The sequence below is a fragment of the Platalea leucorodia genome (assembly GCF_965183815.1).
Source record: "Platalea leucorodia genome assembly, chromosome: 6".
Taxonomy (NCBI): domain Eukaryota; kingdom Metazoa; phylum Chordata; class Aves; order Pelecaniformes; family Threskiornithidae; genus Platalea; species Platalea leucorodia.
Window position 1 is genome coordinate 44205420 of NC_138828.1, and position 10428 is coordinate 44215847.

General features: G+C 41.1%; 1 protein-coding gene across 2 annotated transcripts in view; it reads left to right on the plus strand.

The window, feature by feature from the left end:
* PALLD (palladin, cytoskeletal associated protein) overlaps positions 1 to 9485 on the plus strand; it is a gene marked incomplete at its 5' end in the record, with an annotated part of 206384 nt that extends 196899 nt beyond the window's left edge. For both annotated transcript variants that reach the window (XM_082316413.1, XM_082316414.1), the window contains 5 exons: positions 2522 to 2654; positions 3609 to 3816; positions 5101 to 5266; positions 6168 to 6301; positions 7306 to 9485. In XM_082316413.1, coding sequence (XP_082172539.1) covers positions 2522 to 2654; positions 3609 to 3816; positions 5101 to 5266; positions 6168 to 6301; positions 7306 to 7478 — 814 coding nt within the window. In that variant the 3' untranslated portion in view covers positions 7479 to 9485. The remainder of the gene's footprint in view (positions 1 to 2521; positions 2655 to 3608; positions 3817 to 5100; positions 5267 to 6167; positions 6302 to 7305) is intronic.
* Between the last annotated feature and the right edge of the window lie 943 nt (positions 9486 to 10428).

Genomic DNA, 10428 nt, shown 5'->3' on the forward strand with positions numbered 1-10428 from the left:
ACGCATTTAGTACCCGATGTCAGTGCTGCTGAAACCGATCTCTGCAATTTGATGCCCACATCACAACTCCAAAGAACCCACAACTAATCCAAGGCTATTCCAGTCTATTGCAGTTTGTCATTCCTAGACATCTGAAGTACTTGGCTCGGCTCGATTCATTATTTCTTTAAAACCACAAAATGTTTTAGAATTAAAATAACCCTAGTTTCACCTCTCAAGGTAAAGGCTTGAAAGTAGTCTGCAATTTCAGAGGTAAATTTACAAAGAGGTAAAAAGAAATGCATTATTTATTTCTGACCCTGGACTGAACAGCATGCTGATTTAGGTTTCCTTTCAAATGTGTAACTTGAAAACTTAGTTTTCACGATTCAAGAGCATGCTCTCAGAAAGAAACGTCTTTGGTCACAAACTCCTAACCTTTTCGTTTTCCATTTCGTTTGGTGTAATTTTTTTCCCCAGTTTCGACCAGTGCTGCCTTTTTATGCCTCTAAACAGGATGCATGGAAATACGACGCAGGCAGATTTTGCCTGGGTTGCTTGCACGGTGTAGCACTCACTTGACTACATACCAGCACCTCTAGTTGGTCGTGCAGAACCACTTAGATAAAAATTAGACAAAAGATACGAGTATACTTTATTACCACCCACCTTCCATCCCAGCTGCATGCATGAGGCACGTATGCCTGCAGAAACAGCTAGGAACTCGCCAGCTAGAGCTTAGCGTGGCTCGTGAGCTGTAATGCAGGGGCTACTGAAGTAGCTTTAGGCACGTTCAAGTAGCAAAACAACTTGGGTGCTTAAGACCTGGACTTAGGCACCTGAAGGGTTACATAAGCTTTTAGCGGGCGCAGAGATGTCCGTCTGTCTTCCCCACTTCAGTATCCATTCCGACATTAATAAGCAGTGTGATTATATATAATCATTATATATAATAAGCTAGATTTCACACACACACTTGCCTTTAGTTGTAGCTGTGGGAAGCCTGTGATGATCAATAAAAAGTCAAGATGTACCTAGTTATGACAGACAATACTGTAGGAAAAGTGATGACTGGTCAGAATTCAGAGCGAGCAATAACAGAGAGAAGGGCAACGACAGAGGACAAAATAAACCAAATTCAAGCAAGCCTAATTAAACTTAACCTTGGTGGAACAGAGTGTGCAGCTACAGCGTTTATCTTCCGTACAGCGGTACAGCATCGTGTCTTCCAAATGTCACTGTTGGGGGTTTTAAGCTTTTTTGTTGTTGTTGTTATGAATTATTTTAACCTAAAGAAACGGCCCTGGACAGCAGAAACCGCAGTATAGCCACGTATACTGCAGGACACATACTGCAGACAGTGGCCGAATTGGCAACCCTGGCAAAAGTTAAGAGAAAATGGAGTTCAGAAAAGCGACCCTCACTGTGAGGTGTCATCGACACAAGTTATGCAGGAGGACCTGTGAAGAGCTCCCCTTCGCTGCAGCAGATGTTACTGTAGGCAGCAGTCGGCTCCAGAATGGAATCCACTGGAGCTGATCAGGCAAGGACAGAAACTGATCTAAAATTCTGTTTCAATTACAAGTTTCTTTGATTACTAAAGCACATAAATGGAATAATGCTAATTTCAATTGGGAAACAAAACCCAGTTAAATCTTAGAAAAAGATTTGATAGGTTAAAGTAACAGGCAAGAATAGCCAATGTTGAAAATGGATTAAATGGTATTATGGAAGCTTAAAGTGATTGATGCTGTTTTGGGGGACAGGAGTTTTTTCCTTCCTTTTTTATTAAATTTTTTACAGTACCTTTATGAAGAACAATTTAATGACCGAAGTTTTCCTTCCTATTGCTCACAAATGAAGTTCTCATTGTTTTGACACCACAGTTTGGTGGCTTTGCAAATGTTCAAGACTATCTCGAACAAAAAACCTGTTAAATGAGGACTAAATATCCACAGCACTTCAATCCACAGAATTTTCCGTATGGTCTTCAGCAGTGCAGAACAAGAGAAGATGAAAAATAAGTCTGACGTGAAAAGTCTCTTCTCAACTGAGATGAGTTAGCTTTTAGCTGCTGTTATTTTCTGAAAGGTAAACATAATTAACGAACGGTACATGCACTTTCTGCTGTAATCGGCAACAGCGAAGGGATTAAGCCCACAGGACACTAGAAACAGGGAACTGCAGCTATATGCTAAGGCCTGACTTATTTGTATTTCAGTGATTTAAAGACTAACTAGAAACAAAAATACGATCATGTATAAATAAATGATTATTACAAGCAATTATTCTGTAGCAAGATTGTTTGCTAGATCCTATTTTGCCACAACACATGAATGAAATGAGAGTAATTAGTAAGTACAGTGTCATAATTAACTCAGTCTGAGCCAAATGCTACCAGGATATGTGTGTAAATATGGAGTGACTATGGTATAGGTCAGAGAAGTGATTTAAAATTCAAAGCAGCCTTATAAGGGATGATGGTTCTTCTGATTTAGCAGAGAAAAAAAAATAATTTACTTTTATTTCATGTTATTTTAAGACCACGATCTCGATCAAGGGACAGTGGTGATGAAAATGAACCAATTCAGGAACGATTCTTCCGGCCTCATTTTCTGCAGGCTCCCGGAGACCTGACTGTTCAAGAAGGAAAGCTATGCCGAATGGACTGCAAGGCAAGTATCGCGCCAAGGGTAGCCGCAACCTCGCGATAACATTAGCTGACTCAAAGCCCATGTTATTTGTTTTTAAAGGTGTTGGCAGTTCCAGCGACTGTCGATATATTAATTCAGCTCACTGCTTCTGAGCAAGCTGACAACGAAAGTTTGCCTCCCCTCCAGTCAAAGTGCTTCAGGCAAACCTTACCGCTCAGAGTAAACTGATTCTGAGAGTTCAGCTGTGCTGGGGCGTGGAGGGAAGCAGCACACACTATAAAGACAGCGTGCTTCTCCATTTTAAGTCCTTTTACTACTTGAGTTTCGATCCCCCATTAAATTTCAGACAATATAATCTTGATTTATGACTTTGCCTAGCAGAATTAATTCAGGCTTGGATGACTTCCGTTTACTTTTCGCTGATATATTTGGGAGAAGCTATTTGTTTTCCAGTGGTACCCACAGCAAATGGCACGGCTTTCAAAAGTACAAGACTTGTTCACACAGAGCAAGCATTAACTAGCGCAGGCGGTGCTGTCACTGGGTTACACCTAAGTGGAATGGAACTTAGAGTTCAATAATTAGTCAGCTAACATCTTTTTGTCTGCAGCTTTTCCGCAAGAAGTTAATCTAGAAAGAAGTACCTTCTCAGTCCACGTGAAGAGCAAACAATAAAAAAAGACAAAAGGTGTCACGCTGCCTTTTGTTTTGCAATGTATTGTTATTTAGCTTCTGGCATATCTAAACACTGATCTTTTTTCAGTCACGCCCATAAGACATCATGGAATTCAGGGAGTTGGCCAGAAAGTCGGTAAATGAACACAACTGAGTCAATGTGTAATTCAGGACAGAATTAGATCTTTAAATCTTGTGGTACACCTGCAAACAAAACCAAACGTCTCTGAAGTAACAAGTCAGGACTCCTAGTGTTTCGTACGGCTAAGACCATTTCCCATTATTCTGTTTACACTTAAGGTTAGTGGATTACCGACTCCCGATCTAAGCTGGCAACTTAACGGAAGACCGATTCGTCCCGATAGTTCTCACAAAATGTTGGTGCGCGAGAACGGCGTACACTCCTTGATCATAGAACCGGTCACAGCCAGAGATGCTGGAATCTACACGTGTATTGCCAGCAATCGAGCTGGTGAAAATACATTCAGCCTGGAGCTCATTGTTGCAGGTAACATCTTCATGCTAAGCTTCCGCGCTGAGCACTGCAGGGGTAACATGAAAAGGGAAACATGAAAAAGGAAAATGCAAGTGCCATCACATGAGATGGTTGAGGGATGGGGGTGGCTGTTGTGGTTTAACCCCAGCCGGCAACTAAGCCCTACCCAGCCGCTCGCTCACTCCCCCCGGTGGGATGGGGGAGAGAATTGGAAGGGTACAAGTGAGAAAACTCATGGGTTGAGATCAAGACAGTTCAATAGGTAAAGCAAAAGCCACGTGCGCAAGCAAAGCAAAGCAAGGAATTCATTCACTCCTTCCCATGGGCAGGCAGGTGTTCAGCCATCCTCAGGGAAGCAGGGCTCCATCAGGCGTAACGGTTACTTGGGAAGACAAACGCCATCACTCCGAACGTCCCCCCCTTCCTTCTTCTTCCCCCAGCTTTATATGCTGAGCATGACGCCATACGGTATGGCATAGCCCTTTGGCCAGTCTGGGTCAGCTGCCCCCTCCCAGCTCCCTGTGCACCTGGCAGAGCATGGGAAGCTGAAACGTCCTTGACTGGTGTAAGCACTACTCAGCAAGAACCAAAACATCAGTGTGTTATCAACATTATTCTCATCCTAAATCCAAAACACAGCACTATCCCAGCTACTAAGAAGAAAATTAACTCTATCCCAGCTGAAACCAGGACAGTGGGAAAAGGAAACCTGGCAGTAACAGAACTATATTATAGTTATAGGCGACACATTTATCTTACGTTGTGGCAGAAGTTGGCTGGCAAGTAACCTCTGCGCACACAGTTAAGAAAAGAGGGCTGTTGCCACAGCTGGGGCCACGAACCAGACCGTTTACTGGAACGGGGGGTTTAATGGCAATTTGTGCAGAGCCAGATCTACCAACGGGTAGCCAGTACGACACCATTTGTGTGTTTCACAGCGTATTAGGCTAATGCCATTCCAGCCTTCTGGCAGGGCAGTTCCTTCTCTAATTAAAAGCCCATCCTTCTACGGAGTATGAAGGATCCCTGTTGAACAAGCGTTGTGCAGCCAGTTTATCGGGTCTTCGTGCTCCACATTTCAGTTCTTCCGGGGAGGCGGGGGGGGGCACCACTCAGCTCTATTAGTGCTCACTTCTTCCCTCTTAAAATACTGATGTGACTGTTTTCCTCTGTTGTTGAAGACAACACGTTTCCTGCCAGTTAGATTTTTCATTATTGGTTTTTAGCATATTGCTGAAAGAAACGCTGCATTTTCATAGACTTGTGTCAACATGACTGCAATCTTTATTTTCACAGCTAAAGAAGTACACAAAGCACCTGTGTTTATAGAGAAGCTACAAAACACAGGTGTGACTGAGGGATTCCCAGTGCGACTGGAGTGTCGAATCTCGGGGGAGCCCTCTCCTCAGATATTTTGGAAGAAAGAGAACGAGTCACTCACATACAACACTGACCGAGTGAGGTTAGACTGACTTGGAATAATCTCCCCATGTATAACTTCAGGGACGATTTATCCTGTAACACAAATTAAAACCTAGAAGGTCTTAAGAATGCTTTGTGTGAAGAGCAGCTCGTAAATATTAACTAGTTATTGTACTAATTGATGACATTTACTGAAACCTGCAGCCAGCCTGCTGGCTGAGCCAGAATTAACATGTTAGTTCTGTTTTCCAGCCTTGGACGTAAACAACTATCTTTGCACTTGAAGCATGTGGAGAAGTAGCTTTTCTCTTGTAGAGCTAAGATGTGTAGAAATTTACTGGTGAAAAGCTAGGCTCCTAAGTAAAGCTGTCTGTCTGCTTCTCAGCAGAAGCCTTCATTCATAACTCTGCTGTGTAGTTAGGCAATTAAGATTCACTTTTTAAAATATTTCTAAGCTCCATAAACTTGTCTTCAATATTTGATAACATTTTGTAGGCATGTTTAAAAGCAAACTCATGATATGTTGCCAGAAAAGGAACTTGTTACTGATAGGACACTGATGAATTATTGCTGTCCTTCTAAATAACTAAGAGTATTTCAGTACCTTGTTCCTCAAGTTTTTTATCCTTTCCCCAAAAACTCTGGGGAAGTTCTGGCATCCCTACTACTTACATCAGATTTCAGATGTCTTAATCTGTAATTGTGAGAGAAGCTACTTTATGTATTTTTGCTTCTTAGCTTTCAATACAGGGTATTAAACTGCCAAATTGTCAAACATACTGAAGGTTTTATTTTCCACTTGCTAATTTCAGAGGAAGTTCCGTATTAGTTGAAAGCGGACTATAATTAATCTGTAACTAGGATTGGGTCTTTTTATATGTAAAAAAAGCCTACGCTGTTTTGCAATTTAAATAGTAATTTTCGACTTTCCTTTTGTTTAGCATGCACCAGGATAACTACGGCTACATCTGCCTGCTTATCCAGGGAGCTACAAAGGAGGATGCCGGTTGGTACACCGTTTCAGCCAAGAACGAGGCTGGGATTGTGTCGTGCACTGCCAGGTTGGATGTTTATAGTAAGTGACTTCAGTTTTCATGATCACATTAATCCCCCCAAAAGCAACAGTTCTACAAGTTTCAGTTTATTGGCAGAATGGTTTACATTGGTCTCTCTTTCTTTTGTTTATAGTTTGTCCTCAATAATAACGATCCACATCAAGACAACAAATGCTCTGTCAAAGTACATTTCGCCATCTTTCAGATACCTAAAGCAAAACAAGCATGCATGCTTTCTGTTTTTGCTTAGTATTTTAAATATAGCTAATTAACAACAGATAACGGCATGATTACATTATTTTTGTGGATCATTATTACTATAGCTCTGCTAGCACTTCCCTAACCTTTTGTATCCTTTCGTACCTTAGTCTGTAATACACCTCTGACAGCTCCCAGAAGCGCAGTAGATGTTTTTATGGCTTTCTGCTTAATTATTCAGTTTGTTCCGAAGCAGCCACTTACATAGTGAATGTTTTTTTAAACCAAACTCTCTTACCAGTCGTCTCATAACAAGAATTAAGGGGGTGGGGAGGGGGCGAGGGGAGAGATGGGAGTGATGAGGGATGGTTTCCGGGGTGGTGGCGGTAGGGGGCCTGGCGCGTTAGAGACGTGGCTCAGCATTCTTCCGCGTACGAGGGGCGGCAGTGGCAACCAGATGATTTCCTTTTATATGCAACAACCCAACCCTTGAACAGGCCTGTCACTGTAACGTTAGTGCGCAGAAACAAACCCCTTGCTGTTACCCTCCTCAGTGACCCCAGGGAAGGTAGAAAGCGATGCCGAAAAGGCAAAGTAACAAAACCACAGACACTACCCTTTTCACTTACCACATTTGAAGGTGAAACCAGATGCTGAGGAAAAAAAAAAAAGCCACCAAGAACTGAAACAAACTTACCTTTGATATACTGGTTTTCTGCTGCTCAGAAATTAGTATCTCCTTTTTAAAGGGTTGATTGTGCATCTGGTACACTCTGTTGCACAGCTGAAGATGGCTCACGTTTTTTCTTTGCTTTTTAATCTATAGCTCAGTGGCAACAACCACCTCAGACAACCAAGCCAAAGAAGGTGCGGCCCTCAGCCAGCCGATACGCGGCACTTTGTGACCAAGGACTAGACATCAAAGCAGCTTTCCAGCCTGAAGCAAATCCAGTCCACCTGACGATGCAACCTGGCTTGGTAGAGAGCGATGATCTGTAGATCCGGCGGCCGCTTCCATCATTTTCTTTCAAAGCAGAAACACTGAAAGCCATCGCCTTGACCAATGATACTCCTATGTCACTTTATGCAAAGGCAGACACCTTCAAGTACGAAAGATAAACAACAAACACAATAACCATATATTCCTTATTCATTATACCAAATTAGAAGAATAGCTAGGTTATTAATAGAAATGTACACATTGCACAACAAATCACGTTCACCAGTTCCTTATACCTAAGTTGCTTCAGCTCTTACGAGTAACCCTTTTCATAAAGGCCGAAAGACATCAGAGAGACAGATTTTTCAGAAGAGAACACTATTTATCACTACATGCCTTCGTAAGCAGTAAGTAGATGCTACACAATCTTAATGGTGCAAGATGTTTTATTGGAGGCCACGAGATCACAAAGAAAATTAGAATGTATGGTTACCTATAGTTCTAAAATGGCAATGCATTCTGAGAGCTACAACGAACAAGTGCAATATTGTAAGAATAAAACAGGAGGGGACAAGCAAGAGAAACGTAAGCAAATGCTGTATCTCTGCAAACCGCTTTCTGTTCTACAATGAAAGAAATATCTTGCCTTATGCCGTTAGTACGGACAATTCTATAAAGCAACATCAACACCGTCATTTTAAATTCTTCTGTATTTTTCCTTTTTTGCCGTCTAGGAGGAGGCTGACTTACAAACAGACAGCCAAGACACTTTAAGCATAAGTAATTTAACCTCTTCAAGATAATGAGGAAAAAGAGCTGACACGTAATAACAGTCTACTCCAGACTATAAGTATTGGTAACTAGATGGGAGAAAAATGCCACCAGCGTGACCCGCTGCAGGAGCCTCCTGCAAGGGGTGGGAGGGGGACGGGGCACGGGGCTGAAACGCTCTCTGGATTTCCTGAAGGCAGACGGTCTGTAACCTCGTAATACCCCCATGCGAGAATCGGACATTCTAAGGTGAGCCGAAAACTAGGGAGTGGATGTATGGGACGTTTGACTGTTTAAAGCTTGTGTAATGTGTACGAGGATTTTAGAGATGTGTAGCAAGTGAAAAATGGGTTGAGACTGCAATAGGAATTTAAATGACAAGTATACACCACAGGTGATAAGCTTGCAGATCTTGAGGAAGTAGAAGACGAAGATGGACAAAAGCAACATCAAATTTGCGCCTTTTTTTTTTTTTTTTTTTTCTTTTTAACATAGCATGTGTCTCTGGTAGATTTTATTTTTTTCTTCTCCCAACTGTAGGCCAATGACAGCTCTTTTAATGGGAAGAGCCTGTGCGCCGTAGATGAAAAGCCTGAAGGCCACTTTCAGAACGCAAGGCAAATCCACATCAAACTGGAGCCCCACCTCAGTCGGACCTGACTGGGTAGTTTTAAATTAGAACCAAATGAATTTCAGCTGAAGGGGAGGGAGGGAGGGAAGAATTCCTAGGCCTGACAAGAAAAATGAGCATTTGATGGTACTAGCTATGATACTTTGCTATGAAAGGAAAACACTGTATTCCTTATATGAAGCACATATATGGTATCTTTCATTATTTATAATAAAAGTGTTGAAATCTTTTATCTCAGTTCAGTTATTCAGAAGTCCTGTACTTAGGGTTTGGTTTTTTTTTTTTAATTTTGTAATTGTGTACACCATATATTGCATTACTGCTATACGTGTATTGCTTTGTAAGTACACAAAGTTTGTTTTGTTTTTTAGTGACTAATAAACTTTAGCACATAAGGTAGTACTATTCTGGTGCAGGATATGACCAGTTATGGGGATCGTTAATCTAGGTTAACGTCATAAGCTGTCATCTGGGAATAATCTGACACGATTCTAGAACCAGTATGTCATATCATTTGCCAAATTCTTCTCGACTGTGACATGCTAATTTACTTTTTTTGTTTAGCTTCACTAGCATTATTTTGCCACCTTCTATTTGTATTTATAAAAAAATGTATTATCGTTACTTTGGATTGTTGTGCTGATATCATGTGGGTTTAACATCAATAAATATTACACAAATAGAAAGCTTTCCTTCTGGTAAAGACTATTAACTGTTTCAGTAGAAGCATGCAAGTGTAAGATTTAGAATTTTTAAATATTATGAATACAGATGAAATGAGGGCCGTATGCAGCACCTAAAAATGGCTAGAATTTATCAGAGTCTTCTGCTTGTGACCCAGAATCTTGTTTAAACAAAACAGAGGAACACGACCCATAAATTCTGAGAAACTTTTGCCAAATAAAAGTACTTGAAGATGCTTTCTTTTAATAGGGTAGAAAATACGCAGGTCTACTCTGTGTGTCTAGTAATTGCAATATGACATCACTTAGAACGGTTTCTAAGTAAAGGGCAGGGTCCAAGCGCTGTTAAATTCATTTAAGAAGAGTCTTCTAACAAGGCAATATCAAAATTAAAAAAAAAAAAAATGTTAAGATCTACTTGTAAAATCCCGAGTATTAACTAGCTTCTCCTCCTCTCCTTTCTGTGCAAAGATACCAGGCGAGATGCAAGATGATAATTTTTTTTCTTTTAGGTTTACATTTCAAGCACTGATTGCTACAAACAGAATTATCTCAGCAATTAACGAGCCCTGACGTTACTGGTGCTACTGCAACCCAAGTCAATGGAGTTCTGGCTGCTTACAGTAAATTTGTCTTTGGCTGAGAGACAAAAAACTGAGACTGCTCTTGTGAGCTGGTTTAAGATGAGGTCATCATCACTTTTTGCCTCTGTATGTATGTACAGACACACACTTAAGTAGTAAATCACATCTCTAAGCAGCAAAGTTGTTTTTATGAAAACATTCAGCTGTGCTGTTGCTTAGTTACCGGGACTGTTTGGGTTTACAAATTCAGAGATACAAGCGTGGCACAAGAAAACGACAGACTTTGCAAGCCAAAAATCTGAGATTCTTGGAAGCATCAAAGTAACTTTCAGAAGTTTCA